This window comes from Salmo trutta, chromosome 25 (assembly GCF_901001165.1).
Source record: "Salmo trutta chromosome 25, fSalTru1.1, whole genome shotgun sequence".
Taxonomy (NCBI): domain Eukaryota; kingdom Metazoa; phylum Chordata; class Actinopteri; order Salmoniformes; family Salmonidae; genus Salmo; species Salmo trutta.
The window spans coordinates 5,064,734-5,081,194 of NC_042981.1; the positions used below are offsets into that span (position 1 = coordinate 5,064,734).

Sequence of the window (16,461 nt, forward strand, 5' to 3'; positions counted from 1 at the left end):
GTTCACCCTGTCTCTCTCTGCTTAAAGGGGACAGTTCACCCTGTCTCTCTCTGCTTAAAGGGGACAGTTCACCCTGTCTCTCTCTGCTTAAAGGGGACAGTTCACCCTGTCTCTCTCTGCTTAAAGGGGACAGTTCACCCTGTCTCTCTCTGCTTAAAGGGGACAGTTCACCCTGTCTCTCTCTGCTTAAAGGGGACAGTTCACCCTGTCTCTCTCTGCTTAAAGGGGACAGTTCACCCTGTCTCTCTCTGCTTAAAGGGGACAGTCCATCCTGTCTCTCTCTGCTTAAAGGGGACAGTTCACCCTGTCTCTCTCTGCTTAAAGGGGACAGTTCACGCTTTCAAAGTTCTCTTATTTTCAACTTCAATGTCAACCTTTATCTTGTTTCATCCTAAAAGTGTTTAAAATGTGTCTTTCTGCTATTAACATCAGTCTGACAGTGACATCATGCCATGTAAAGGTTTAAAAAGGGGTTTTAAATCTGGCTAGCATCCTTGGGTTCATTTCCTTTATAACCTGGTTGGTTTCATGGTTGATAAAACCGTAGCCATTCCTGACATTGAATCACATGACTGTAACCAAGACATTAGTTGTGATGACGTCCTAACCCTAGAGATAGGATTTGACCAGAGCCCCAGGGAAGTGTTCCATTTGGGACGTAGATGACGTCAGATGTCTATGAAGTAAAAGAAGTCAACGATACAAGGCAGATCGACCAACTGTCAAAACGTTTGGATGAAACGACAACACCTCAAGTGTATTGGAAATAACATCAAACTGAACTATCCCTCACGGCTAGTAAATCAAACATACCCGAATATTGCTTCGAGATGAATAAATAAAGTTGAAATTATTTTCTTTGTGAACCATTCTATATTAGTTAAAACTAAAGATGGTAAATCAACCACATGTCAAGGCTCAGCGTTAGCAAGCCGCGCTATCGTCCTAGACCAGAGCTAATCGGCAACCAGACCTGTGACAGTCAGCTGCTTGTAAAAAAATGACTGTTTGATACAACACTCCCATTTGCAACCAGACCTAAATATCTGAATTATTATAGTACTCGTTTTCAGTAACACCTCTAGATATTGTCTTGTCATATTGCAGTATTTCAGCTGATATGTAACAGGTTGAGAGAAGAAGTGGAAGCTCCAGAGTGAGACTGTCCATTGGTCTGAACCTTTCCTGGCTACATTCTGCTCTACCAGTCGATCAGTTTTTAGCCCATTGTGAGCAGAGGACTCAGGGCTGGAGAGGTGGTGAACGGGGCTGGAAAGGTGGTGAACGGGGCTGGAGAAGGTGGTGAACGGGGCTGGAGAGGTGGTGAACGGGGCTGGAGAGGTGGTGAACGGGGCTGGAGAAGGTGAACGGGGCTGGAGAAGGTGAACGGGGCTGGAGAAGGTGGTGAACGGGGCTGGAGAAGGTGAACGGGGCTGGAGAAGGTGAACGGGGCTGGAGAAGGTGAACGGGGCTGGAGAAGAGAGGTGAGGAGGTGAACAGGGTTGTCAAAAGTAGTTCACTATAAAGGGAATATGGTGCTATTTGGGACACAACCCTTGTCTGACATGTTTGTTTCACCAGGGTTACTGGTGATCAGAGAGGCTGAGTGAAGGGTTACCGGTGATCAGAGAGGCTGAGTGAAGGGTTACTGGTGATCAGAGAGGCTGAGTGAAGGGTTACCGGTGATCAGAGAGGCTGAGTGAAGAGTTACCGGTGATCAGAGAGGCTGAGTGAAGAGTTACCGGTGATCAGAGAGGCTGAGTGAAGAGTTACCGGTGATCAGAGAGGCTGAGTGAAGAGTTACCGGTGATCAGAGAGGCTGAGTGAAGAGTTACCGGTGATCAGAGAGGCTGAGTGAAGGGTTACCGGTGATCAGAGAGGCTGAGTGAAGGGTTACCGGTGATCAGAGAGGCTGAGTGAAGAGTTACCGGTGATCAGAGAGGCTGAGTGAAGGGTTACCGGTGATCAGAGAGGCTGAGTGAAGGGTTACCGGTGATCAGAGAGGCTGAGTGAAGAGTTACCGGTGATCAGAGAGGCTGAGTGAAGAGTTACCGGTGATCAGAGAGGCTGAGTGAAGGGTTACCGGTGATCAGAGAGGCTGAGTGAAGGGTTACCGGTGATCAGAGAGGCTGAGTGAAGAGTTACCGGTGATCAGAGAGGCTGAGTGAAGGGTTACCGGTGATCAGAGAGGCTAAGTGAAGAGTTACTGGTGATTAGAGAGGCTGAGTGAAGAGTTACTGGTGATCAGAGAGGCTGAGTGAAGGGTGATCAGAGAGGCTGAGTGAAGAGTTACTGGTGATCAGAGAGGCTGAGTGAAGGGTTACCGGTGATCAGAGAGGCTGAGTGAAGGGTTACCGGTGATCAGAGAGGCTGAGTGAAGAGTTACCGGTGATCAGAGAGGCTGAGTGAAGGGTTACCGGTGATCAGAGAGGCTGAGTGAAGGGTTACCGGTGATCAGAGAGGCTGAGTGAAGGGTTACCGGTGATCAGAGAGGCTGAGTGAAGGGTTACCGGTGATCAGAGAGGCTGAGTGAAGAGTTACCGGTGATCAGAGAGGCTGAGTGAAGAGTTACTGGTGATCAGAGAGGCTGAGTGAAGGGTGATCAGAGAGGCTGAGTGAAGAGTTACTGGTGATCAGAGAGGCTGAGTGAAGGGTTACCGGTGATCAGAGAGGCTGAGTGAAGGGTTACCGGTGATCAGAGAGGCTGAGTGAAGAGTTACCGGTGATCAGAGAGGCTGAGTGAAGGGTTACTGGTGATCAGAGAGGCTGAGTGAAGGGTTACTGGTGATCAGAGAGGCTGAGTGAAGGGTTACCGGTGATCAGAGAGGCTGAGTGAAGGGTTACCGGTGATCAGAGAGTCTGAGTGAAGGGTTACCGGTGATCAGAGAGGCTGAGTGAAGGGTTACTGGTGATCAGAGAGGCTGAGTGAAGGGTTACTGGTGATCAGAGAGGCTGAGTGAAGGGTTACTGGTGATCAGAGAGGCTGAGTGAAGGGTTACCGGTGATCAGAGAGGCTGAGTGAAGAGTTACCGGTGATCAGAGAGGCTGAGTGAAGGGTTACTGGTGATCAGAGAGGCTGAGTGAAGAGTTACCGGTGATCAGAGAGGCTGAGCCAGACAGGGCTAGTAACAGGGGACCGGTCTTTGGGCCAGACAGCTTTAGTAACTGTTCTCAGTAACAGGGACAGGGCTAGTAACTGTTCTCAGTAACAGGGTCAGGGCTAGTAACTGTTCTCAGTAACAGGGACAGGGCTGGGGTCAGGGCTAGTAACTGTTCTCAGTAACAGGGACAGGGCTGGGGTCAGGGCTAGTAACTGTTCTCAGTAACAGGGACAGGGCTGGGGTCAGGGTTAGTAACTGTTCTCAGTAACAGGGACAGGGCTGGGGACAGGGCTAGTAACTGTTCTCAGTAACAGGGACAGGGCTAGTAACTGTTCTCAGTAACAGGGACAGGGCTGGGGTCAGGGCTAGTAACTGTTCTCATGTCCAGCCAGGATGTAGAGGTTGCTGAGGGCTGTGGGGTTGTCAGTGGGCCTGCTCTCCAGAACCACCACCCTGTTAGAAAGAGAGAGAGATGACAGTCAGCAGGAGCACATCAGTAACTCATATTAACACTGCAGGTTATAGCTGCCAGCCAGGTCCAATTTCTACAATAGAATTTATAGAATATAATGAATACAGTCAGAGAGTAGCAGGCATCAAGATAAGAGGAATGGCTACATTTTAAATGGCACTACGTTAATATGACACTACAGATCATGAGATGAGCAGAGATGGGTGCCATCCTTCCACCAGCGTGACAGATGAGATGAGTAGAGGTAGGTGCCATCCTTCCACCAGCGTGACAGATGAGATGAGATGAGGTAGGTGCCATCCTTCCATCAGCGTGACAGATGAGTAGAGGTAGGTGCCATCCTTCCACCAGCGTGACAGATGAGATGAGTAGAGGTAGGTGCCATCCTTCCAGCAGCGTGACAGATGAGATGAGTAGAGGTAGGTGCCATCCTTCCACCAGCGTGACAGATGAGATGAGGTAGGTGCCATCCTTCCAGCAGCGTGACAGATGAGTAGAGGTAGGTGCCATCCTTCCAGCAGCGTGACAGATGAGATGAGTAGAGATAGGTGCCATCCTTCCAGCAGCGTGACAGATGAGATGAGCAGAGATAGGTGCCATCCTTCCAGCAGCGTGACAGATGAGATGAGGTAGGTGCCATCCTTCCAGCAGCGTGACAGATGAGATGAGGTAGGTGCCATCCTTCCACCAGCGTGACAGATGAGATGAGGTAGGTGCCATCCTTCCAGCAGCGTGACAGATGAGTAGAGGTAGGTGCCATCCTTCCAGCAGCGTGACAGATGAGATGAGGTAGGTGCCATCCTTCCACCAGCGTGACAGATGAGATGAGGTAGGTGCCATCCTTCCAGCAGCGTGACAGATGAGTAGAGGTAGGTGCCATCCTTCCAGCAGCGTGACAGATGAGATGAGTAGAGGTAGGTGCCATCCTTCCACCAGCGTGACAGATGAGATGAGTAGAGGTAGGTGCCATCCTTCCACCAGCGTGACAGATGAGATGAGGTAGGTGCCATCCTTCCAGCAGCGTGACAGATGAGTAGAGGTAGGTGCCATCCTTCCAGCAGCGTGACAGATGAGATGAGTAGAGATAGGTGCCATCCTTCCAGCAGCGTGACAGATGAGATGAGTAGAGGTAGGTGCCATCCTTCCACCAGCGTGACAGATGAGATGAGGTAGGTGCCATCCTTCCAGCAGCGTGACAGATGAGTAGAGGTAGGTGCCATCCTTCCAGCAGCGTGACAGATGAGATGAGTAGAGATAGGTGCCATCCTTCCACCAGCGTGACAGATGAGATGAGGTAGGTGCCATCCTTCCACCAGCGTGACAGATGAGATGAGGTAGGTGCCATCCTTCCACCAGCGTGACAGATGAGATGAGGTAGGTGCCATCCTTCCATCAGCGTGACAGATGAGATGAGTAGAGATAGGTGCCATCCTTCCATCAGCGTGACAGATGAGATGAGGTAGGTGCCATCCTTCCACCAGCGTGACAGATGAGATGAGGTAGGTGCCATCCTTCCACCAGCGTGACAGATGAGATGAGGTAGGTGCCATCCTTCCATCAGCGTGACAGATGAGATGAGGTAGTTGCCATCCTTCCACCAGCGTGACAGATGAGATGAGGTAGGTGCCATCCTTCCATCAGCGTGACAGATGAGATGAGGTAGTTGCCATCCTTCCATCAGCGTGACAGATGAGATGAGGTAGTTGCCATCCTTCCATCAGCGTGACAGATGAGATGAGGTAGGTGCCATCCTTCCATCAGCGTGACAGATGAGATGAGGTAGGTGCCATCCTTCCATCAGCGTGACAGATGAGATGAGGTAGGTGCCATCCTTCCATCAGCGTGACAGATGAGATGAGGTCGGTGCCATCCTTCCATCAGCGTGACAGATGAGATGAGGTAGGTGCCATCCTTCCATCAGCGTGACAGATGAGGTGTCTCTGCACACAGAGGGTACAGTCCAAGACAATAGTGTCTGATCCATCAGATGGAATTACAGAGGATCAGAGAGAGACAAACCAGGCTGGCATGGCAGTGCCCAGGTGCCAGTCTGAATAAAACATGCAGGTTGGTAGAGCAGAGCAGAGGCTGTTGCAGGGGAATAGGAATGGTGGTGGGCTCCTGCCCTCCAGCGGGCCTCCTGTCCTCCAGCGGGGCTCCTGTCCTCCAGGGGGGCTCCTGCCCTCCAGCGGTCCAGGGGGGGTTCCTGCCCTCCAGGGGGAGCTCCTGTCCTGCCCTCCAGGGGGAGCTCCTGCCCTCCAGGGGGGGGAGGCTCCTGCCCTCCAGGGGGGGGAGGCTCCTGCCCTGTGTCTGAGCCAGATTTAGTGGTTTCTATAGTTGAGGAGAACTGGTTGCTGCACTCACTGTCTGACAGTGTGTGGGGGCTAGGGACTTCCCTGCCACAGCGCCCACTCTGCTGCATTCTTGGGTAGTGAATCGGATAGTGTAACCAACCAGGGGGTGGATCTGTAATGTGTGAGTCACATGTATAATATGTGAAGGTTTTCAAGCCTCTTCTGATTAACGTTGAGATTACAATGACTTTTCCCACTCAGGATCTTATCATACTGAATGATCAAATACTGTTGATTTGATCTGAGGCACCTGCCTTGTCATAGGAATGGAATCAAACCGGGAGAAAGAGATGGAAATAGAGCCACCGGGGGGGACCTCATCTCTCTGTAGAGAGGTCTGAAGAGCACTCTGAAGGACTGAAGGAGAGAGCGATGGAAATAGAGCCACCGGGGGGGACCTCATCTCTCTGTAGAGAGGTCTGAAGAGCACTCTGAAGGACTGAAGGAGAGAGAGATGGAAATAGAGCCACCGGGGGGGACCTCATCTCTCTGTAGAGAGGTCTGAAGAGCACTCTGAAGGACTGAAGGAGAGAGAGATGGAAATAGAGCCACCGGGGGGGACCTCATCTCTCTGTAGAGAGGTCTGAAGAGCACTCTGAAGGACTGAAGGAGAGAGAGATGGAAATAGAGCCACCGGGGGGACCTCATCTCTCTGTAGAGAGGTCTGAAGAGCACTCTGAAGGACTGAAGGAGAGAGAGATGGAAATAGAGCCACCGGGGGGGACCTCATCTCTCTGTAGAGAGGTCTGAAGAGCACTCTGAAGGACTGAAGGAGAGAGAGATGGAAATAGAGCCACCGGGGGGACCTCATCTCTCTGTAGAGAGGTCTGAAGAGCACTCTGAAGGACTGAAGGAGAGAGAGATGGAAATAGAGCCACCGGGGGGACCTCATCTCTCTGTAGAGAGGTCTGAAGAGCACTCTGAAGGACTGAAGGAGAGAGAGATGGAAATAGAGCCACCGGGGGGGACCTCATCTCTCTGTAGAGAGGTCTGAAGAGCACTCTGAAGGACTGAAGGAGAGAGAGGAGTTGGATGTTTGGTGGTTTCCAGGCAATGAACAATGGGATCCTGTGGAAGGACACTGGAGATAGCAGCTAGCTACCAGCCCTGACCTCTACAGCTTAGAGGTCAAAAGGACATTACCTCATCTAACTAGAGATGTGGACAGGAAAAACTATGTAGAGAGAGAATATAGAGAGGAGAGAAAATGAGGGAGATAAAAAGCAATGGATATGAGAGAAAGGGGGGAGAGGGAGATAAAAAGCGACGGATATGAGAGAAAGGGGGGAGAGAGGGAGATAAAAAGCGATGGATATGAGAGAAAGGGGGAGAGAGAGGGAGATAAAAAGCGATGGATATGAGAGAAAGGGGGGAGAGAGGGAGATAAAAAGCGATGGATATGAGAGAAAGGGGGAGAGAGGGAGATAAAAAGCGATGGATATGAGAGAAAGGGGGGAGAGAGAGGGAGATAAAAAGCGATGGATATGAGAGAAAGGGGGGGAGAGAGGGAGATAAAAAGCAATGGATATGAGAGAAAGGGGGAGAGAGGGAGTTAAACACGGAGAGAATCACTTCCAGCACCACCCACCTGTCAGATCCTAGGAGGCGGAAGACTCTGCTGGGATCAGAAATCTCCTGGGTGACCTGCACATTAACGAACATGGTAACATGGTAACATGGTAACATACACAGTATTCCACATAGGGAATTGTTAAAGAACTACATTGAAAAACCCATCTGTACCCAAAGTTACAGCCAGACTGATACACTTTACACAGGAGAAAGACCCTTTACATTTCCATGCTTAATATTAGAGATGTGTTCTTACAATCCACACCGTCACCACAGTAGACCCGCACCGTCACCACAGTAGACCCGCACCGTCACCACACCGTCACCACAGTAGACCACACACCGTCACCACAGTAGACCCACACACCGTCACCACAGTAGACCACGCACCGTCACCACAGTAGACCCACACACCATCACCACAGTAGACCCGCACCGTCACCACAGTAGACCCGCACCGTCACCACACCGTCACCACAGTAGACCACACACCGTCACCACAGTAGACCACACACCGTCACCACAGTAGACCACACACCGTCACCACAGTAGACCCACACACCGTCACCACAGTAGACCCACACACTGTCACCACAGTAGACCCGCACCGTCACCACAGTAGACCCGCACCGTCACCACAGTAGACCCGCACCGTCACCACAGTAGACCCGCACCGTCACCACAGTAGACCTGCACCGTCACCACACACCGTCACCACAGTAGACCCACACCGTCACCACACACCGTCACCACAGTAGACCCGCACCGTCACCACAGTAGACCCGCACCGTCACCACACACCGTCACCACAGTAGACCCACACCGTCACCACACACCGTCACCACAGTAGACCCGCACACCGTCGCCACAGTAGACCACACACCGTCGCCACAGCAGACCACACACCGTCGCCACAGTAGACCCGCACCGTCACCACAGTAGACCCGCACCGTCACCACAGTAGACCTGCACCGTCACCACACACCGTCACCACAGTAGACCCACACCGTCACCACACACCGTCACCACAGTAGACCCGCACCGTCACCACAGTAGACCCGCACCGTCACCACACACCGTCACCACAGTAGACCCACACCGTCACCACACACCGTCACCACAGTAGACCCGCACACCGTCGCCACAGTAGACCACACACCGTCGCCACAGCAGACCACACACCGTCGCCACAGTAGACCACGCACCGTCACCACAGTAGACCCACACCGTCACCACAGTAGACCTGCACCGTCACCACAGTAGACCCGCACCGTCACCACAGTAGACCCGCACCGTCACCACAGTAGACCCGCACCGTCACCACAGTAGACCCACACCGTCACCACAGTAGACCAAAGTTGTGATCAAGGCAAAAGGTGGCTACTTTGAAGAATCTCAAACATAAAATAAATGTTGATTTGTTCAACACTTTTTTTGGTTACTACATGATTCCATGTGTTATTTCATAGTTCTGACGTCTTCACTATTATTCTACAATGTAGAAAATAGTAAAATAATGAAAAACCCTGGAATGAATGTGTTCAGACTTTTGACTGGTATGGTATATCAGTGATGTGAACTAAATAAGTTGTGTTTTGGGGGTTTCTGTACTTTAATATTTATATTTCTGACAACTTTTACTTTTACTTACTTTTGATAATTATGTATATTTAAAACCAAATACTTTGACTTAAGTAGTATTTTACTGGGTGACTTTCTCACTTTTACTTGAGTCATTTTCTATTAAGGGACCTTCGCTTTTACTCAAATATGACAATTGGGTTCTTTTTCCACCTCTGCTGTATATTATGCACATTTTCTGAAATGACAACGGAAAAATACAAAATAAATCCTGTGCATCACCTTTAACTGTATTGTCTAGCCTTCCTCCACCATGTCATAATCATATTTACATTTAGTGTAGTCAAGATATTGCAAATATATTTAGAGTCTTGTTGTATAGTTAACGAAGTGACTGAATGGTTTTCTTACTACAGTAATACCTACCTCGTTGGACTTGAAGCTCTTTCCCTGCATGCCGTGCTTCCAGAAGGCCAGAACACTGTCCTGAAGGCACACTGGAGCAGGAGGAGAGAAGGGTACAGGGACGTCAGTCAAGACAGGAAGGAGATCAGCATTGGTCTTTTCATTTACATTATATTTTGATCATTTAGCAGGCACTCTTATCAATAGTATCAGTCAGTGCATTCAACTAGGTAGTAAAACAACCATATATCACAGTCATTACAAGTAAACCTTTCCTTAAAGCAGATATCATATACATTATTACACAGTTACTATATACTATAACACTTACTATACACAATTTATAACACTTACTATGTATATCATGTGTATAGTAACAGTGTTATGTACATAGTAAGTGTACATAACAGCGTAGCCTAGTGGTTAGAGCATTGGACAACCGAAAGGTTGCAAGATCGAATCCCCGAGCTGACAAGGTAAAAATCTGTCGTTCTGCCCCTGAACAAGGCAGTTAACCCACTGTACCCCGGTAGGCTGTCATTGTAAATAAGAATTTGTTCTTAACTGACTTGCCTAGTAAAATAAATGTAAAATAAATCAAATAAAAATAAATGATGTATAGTAACACTGTTACTATACACCAGGGATCATCAACAAAATTCAGCCGGTGGTCAATGTTTTTCAGGAGAAGATGGTCAGGGGGCCGGAACATAATTACAAATAATTTGTGGACAGAAAATTGACCGCAAGTAACCCAAACAGATGTGTTTGATAAAAATAAAAAAAGAAGTAATTTCAAACCTCGCTTACATTTGTATATGATCACGAGTTGCACATTTTGGGGAATATTCAGAAGTGGAAACTTTCCGTGGGAATTAACGGAAATATATCGGAATTAACAGAAATATATGCAAATTAATATTAATACCATTTAAATGTAGATGTTTTCGCATTGGATATATTTACCATATCATATGGAGACAGAAACATAAACCTTTTACCTTATCATAAGTAGATATAATTGCAAATTATTAAATCCTTCCGAATATATATATATATTTTTTTGTTATGAATTGAACTTTAAATGAGTTGACTCTTCACATGGGCTGATTTCACTGAACAACAAAAGGGAAAATTGAAGGATCCCCAATGATCCATCGCATCTCCCAAAAACGTTTTCAACATACATCTGTAAAATGATAGTCTAGAAACTAAAGCTTTGGTTGTCTTCCTCTCAGGCTTCCATGTCTTCTCCCTGGACCCCCTCAATGTCCAACTCAAAAAGACTCACATTTTTCACCCCTTGTATTGGTCAGCCTGTTGCGTGCTTTGGTGTGTGTGTTCCCAAACAAAGGACCAGTTGCGCTCTGAGGCGGCTGATGTTGGTGGGATTTGGAGGATGATGGAGGCAACAGGGGAAAGAGCCTCAGATCCACAAAGTCCCTTCCACCAGGTGGCTGATGAGATGTGTTGGCATGACTGCCATATTGCATCTCCATCCCAAAGCCCTTGCTTGGAAGTGTACTTCGCCAGACTGCCCAGAACCTTGCCCTCATCCAGGCTAAGGTGGCGAGACACGGTAGTGATGACGCCATAGGCCTTGTTGATCTCTGCACCAGACAGGATGCTCTTGCCAGCATACTTGGGGTCCAACATGTATGCTGTGGTGTGTATGGGTTTCAGGCAGAAATCATCAAGCTTTTTTTTAATGTATTTCAGAACTGCAGTTTCCTCTGCTTGGAGCAACAGTGAAGTGGGCAGGGCAGTACGGATTTCTTCTCTTACATCTGCAAGCAGAATCTGAACATCAGACAGGATGGCATTGTCTCCCTCAATCCATGCAATGGCTGTTGCTATAGGTTTCAGGAGTTTCAGGCTGCTTACCACTCTCTCCCAAAATACATCATCCAGGAGGATCCTCTTGATGGGGCTGTCCATATCGGCAAACTGTGATATGGCCATTTCTTGGAGAGACTCTTACCCCTCCAGGAGACTGTCAAACATGATGACAACAACACCCCAACAGGTGTTGCTGGGCAGCTTCAATGTGGTGCTCTTATTCTTCTCACTTTGCTTGGTGAGGTAGATTGCTGATGAGCCTTCACATACCTAACCATTTCCTTGGCTCTCTTGTAGAGTGTATCCATTGTTTTCAGTTCCATGATGTTCTTGAGGTGCAGATTCAATGCATGAGCAGCACAGCCAATGGGTGTGATGTGAGGGTAGGACTCCTCCACTTTAGACCAAGCAGCCATCATGTTCGCAGCATTGTCTGTCACCAGTGCAAATACCTTCTGTGATCCAAGGTCATTGATGACTGCCTTCAGCTCATCTGTAATGTAGAGACCGGTGTGTCTGTTGTCCCTTGTGTCTGTGCTCTTGTAGAATACTGGTTGAGGGGTGGAGATGATGTAGTTAATTATTCCTTGCCCATGAACATTCGACCACCCATCAGAGATGATTGCAATACAGTCTGCTTTCTCTATAATTTGCTTGACCTTCACTTGAACTCTGCATCCAGAAAAGGAGTAGATAAAGCATGTCTGGTTGGAGGGGTGTATGCTGGGTGAAGAACATTCAGAAATGTCTTCCAATACACATTGCCTGTGAGCATCAGAGGTGAACCAGTTGCATACACAACTCGAGAAAGACATTCATCAGCATTTCTCTGACTACGTTCCTCCATTGAGTCAAAAAAAACTTTTGATTCCAGGAGGACCATGAGCTGTTGCTGTCGATAAGGTGTCTGATTCATCATTTTCACCTCCAATAGAAGTAGAGGGAGTTTTGTCAGAGGCTGCTTGTTGTGAGCGCTGAGGGAACTTTATGCACTTGGCCAGATGATTCTGCAAGAATGCACTGTGGATGCAGAGGGTTGCAATTCCATTGAATTGGGGATAGTTTAACCAAAATATGTCACAAGACCTAGAATTGCCTTATGTGTATAAGCTAACTTTTTTTGATGAATTTAAGCAACATTCCCGGGCTCAACTTCCAATGGAAAATGTCCGGAAATTTCCCGGAAAGTTTCCGACCCTTTGCAACCCTCATCACGTGTCTCTCTATTATACGTGGGAATATTCGGGAACAGATTTCTTAATTTCAAATCACTTGGAGCTGATTTCCTGGGGTTTTTACAGTCTTCTATGTCCAACACTGAAAATTCCACACACCCAAAAAAAAGTTGGGGGGCCAAATAAAACCAGTTGGGGAACCCTCCTACACACGTCATACCACTTCCTATACACGTCATAACACTTCCTATACATGTTATAACACTTCCTATACACGTCATACCACTTCCTATACACGTCATAACACTTCCTACCACTTCCTATACACGTTATAACACTTCCTATACACGTCATAACACTTCCTATACACGTCATAACACTTCCTACACACGTCATAACACTTCCTATACACGTCATAACACTTCCTATACACGTTATAACACTTCCTATACACGTCATAACACTTCCTACACACGTCATAACACTTCCTATACACGTCATAACACTTCCTATACACGTTATAACACTTCCTATACATGTTATAACACTTCCTATACACGTCATAACACTTCCTATACACGTTATAACACTTCCTATACATGTTATAACACTTCCTATACACGCCATTACAGTTGCTACACGTTATAACACTTCCTATACACGTTATAACACTTCCTACACATGTTATAACACTTCCTACACACGTTATAACACTTCCTACACACGTTATAACACTTCCTACACACGTTATAACACTTCCTACACACGTTATAACACTTCCTATACATGTTATAACACTGAAGGATGTACAGTAGAAGGTGAATAAGAGAGCACATCTTACCAACGGATCCAATGGTGAAGTCAAAGCTGAGCTCTGAGGCTAGCTTCTTGTTGGACTTCAGTCTTCCCTGGAGATTAACGATCTTGAGATTTTCTAGAAGAGGAAGAGAATCCTTTAGGATAGTGGGCCGGATAAAAGCAGACATTTATATGAGCAGGGAAAACTTTTCTCAGGGCAGTGCACTACTTTAGACCAGAGCCCTACGGTGACCAGAAACCTATAAGCTCTGGTCAAAAGTAGTGCACTACACAGGGAATCGGGTGCCATTTGGAACACATCCTGAGTGCAGGTCAAGAGGTCATCATCTCTATGGCGTCAGAGGTCATACTTACTGTCCAGGCACACTAGAACGGTGTCCCTCTCCAGCTGGGTTACATGGATGGCGTCCACTGCTTGACCAGCTAGGGGGAAGACATATAGAACGGTCACCATGGAGATATCCCTTCTGGCATCCAATAATAGGTAACCAATAGAAACGGTTTGTTTCAATATGCACATACCAGTGATGGTCGGAGAGGGAGGGAGGACGATTGTTTTCTTAATGAGCATGGCCTTATTGCTATTACAGCATATTGGATGACTTGTTATTCATATTCCATTCACACAGTTCAACGTTAACATGGATAGGTTTAGGCTCGTGTAGCCCACAATCATTTAGCATAGCAAGATCAGGACCTAACATAAGGACAACTCAAGAGTATGCTATTCTGTTCTTCTGAAATAGACTATATTTTACATTTACATTTAAGTCATTTAGCAGACGCTCTTATCCAGAGCGACTTACAAATTTTCTTCATATCATGTTTCTTTAGACCTGTCTAAAATAAATAATGGATTTATTGTGAAGGTGTAGGCTATATTACATTGATTTATTAGACTTTTTAAAATGTAGATGTTCCAAAGGTCTACATCAGTGGCTTGTAGGATATGTGTGGAAGCCAGGAGATGCTAAATGTTAATTAACGGTCAATTACCGTGAGAACAGCAGTTATTTGCTTGACAATCACCAGCTGACAAAATGTCATGACCACCACAGCCCTAGTCGAGGTTGATTGTTTCTCTGTGTAGTGCAGGGGTAGGCTGGTCCTGGAGTGCCGCTGGCACTTACAAGTTTTTGATTTTACCGGCCTTGAAGACCAGGTGTGTTGAATTGAATCTCTGACCTGATCAATTAGCTCAGGTGTGGTGCCTCGTTGGGACAAACTCCTGCAGTACCTGTGGCACTCCAGGAACAGGGTGGTAGTGATGTGGGTCGGATGTTTGTTCACCCGCACACGCCTGCAATCGCTAATAATCCATCCGCAACCGCACGACGGCGAAAAGCCCTCGACTGTATGATGGCGAAAAGCCCTCGACTATATGATGGTGAAAAGCCCCCGACTATATGATGGTGAAAAGCCCCCGACTATATGATGGTGAAAAGCCCCCGACTATATGATGGTGAAAAGCCCCCGGTAAACATGACGGTGAAAATCCCCCGACTGTATGACTGTGAAAAGCCCCCGACTGTATGACGGTGAAAAGCCCCCGACTATATGACGGCGAAAAGCCCCCGACTGTACGATGGCGAAAAGCCTCCGACTGCACGATGGCGAAAAGCCCCCGACTGTATGATGGTGAAAAGCCCCGACTGTATGATGGTGAAAAGCCCCGACTATATGATGGTGAAAAGCCCCCGACTATATGATGGTGAAAAGCCCCCGACTGTATGAGGGTGAAAAGCCCCCGACTGTATGAGGGTGAAAAGCCCCCGACTGTACGACGGTGAAAAGCCCCCGACTGTACGACGGTGAAAAGCCCCCGACTGTACGACGGTGAAAAGCCCCCGACTGTACGACGGTGAAAAGCCCCCGACTGTATGACGGTGAAAAGCCCCCGACTGTATGACGGTGAAAAGCCCCCGACTGTACGACGGTGAAAAGCCCCCGACTGTACGACGGTGAAAAGCCCCCGACTGTATGATGGTGAAAAGCTGAGGCCCTCACCCGTCCCTAACCCACAAATATAGAAAATACACTGTCCAGTCAGATGGTTGAGTGATTCTTTGACAAGCCTTTTTAGATAGGCCTATGTTTCTGCTTATAATGTCATAGATCAATAGAATGAACGCTTCAATATAGTTGACATTGGTAAAGTTTGTTTCCTCTTTCATCTCTGCTTCTCTCAAGCAGCTAAGACATTTAGGGACCGGGGAGAAAATGCAAAAAATAAAATAGCTCATTTTTTCCAAATGACATCAGTTTGACCGGTTATAAGTAAATTAAAAGCTGTTAAAATGAACCAACATGCTTTTGATAAGATTTCAGTTTGGCTTGGATGTTTATTTTATGTGGTTGAAATACTAAAATCAGCTTTTATAATGCTGATAAAGATAACATTACAAACGGTCCCTAACTACAGATTCATTCTGTCAAGATGCCCGAAAGAAATTAATCACATTTCTCCTCTCCTGTTCCAGAGTAAAAACTAACATTTGATGTCCAGATTTCAGTCAGGCTACTATTCCGTTTAAACCCCATCTCAAACAGTAGTCTACAGTTCCCTTGATGTTGCATTTTGAAAAGTCCCCGTCTTGTGACTGAAGAATTCGTATATAGCGCCTCACAATCATCACGTCATAACACATAGTCGGCACTGCTAGTATCCTCTTTTACCACGTCCTAACACATAGTCGGCACTGCTAGTATCCTCTTTTACCACGTCCTAACACATAGTCGGCACTGCTAGTATCCTCTTTTACCACGTCCTAACACATAGTCGGCACTGCTAGTATCCTCTTTTACCACGTCATAACACATAGTCGGCACTGCTAGTATCCTCTTTTACCACGTCATAACACACAGTCGGCACTGCTAGTATCCTCTTTTACCACGTCCTAACACATAGTCGGCACTGCTAGTATCCTCTTTTACCACGTCATAACACATAGTCGGCACTGCTAGTATCCTCTTTTACCACGTCCTAACACATAGTCGGCACTGCTAGTATCCTCTTTTACCACGTCATAACACATAGTCGGCACTGCTAGTATCCTCTTTTACCACGTCATAACACACAGTCGGCACTGCTAGTATCCTCTTTTACCACGTCATAACACATAGTCGGCACTGCTAGTATCCTC

General features: G+C 47.3%; 1 protein-coding gene across 2 annotated transcripts in view; it reads right to left on the minus strand.

Moving 5' to 3' along the window:
* Nucleotides 1-362: 362 nt before the first annotated feature.
* Nucleotides 363-16,461, minus strand: part of LOC115161898 (mitogen-activated protein kinase kinase kinase kinase 5) — a 105,965-nt gene continuing 89,866 nt past the window's right edge. For both annotated transcript variants that reach the window (XM_029712715.1, XM_029712714.1), the window contains 5 exons: nt 13,673-13,741; nt 13,341-13,433; nt 9,507-9,577; nt 7,516-7,571; nt 363-3,554 (listed from right to left, as the gene is read on the minus strand). In XM_029712715.1, the coding sequence (XP_029568575.1) occupies nt 3,467-3,554; nt 7,516-7,571; nt 9,507-9,577; nt 13,341-13,433; nt 13,673-13,741 (377 nt within the window). In that variant the 3' untranslated portion in view covers nt 363-3,466. The remainder of the gene's footprint in view (nt 3,555-7,515; nt 7,572-9,506; nt 9,578-13,340; nt 13,434-13,672; nt 13,742-16,461) is intronic.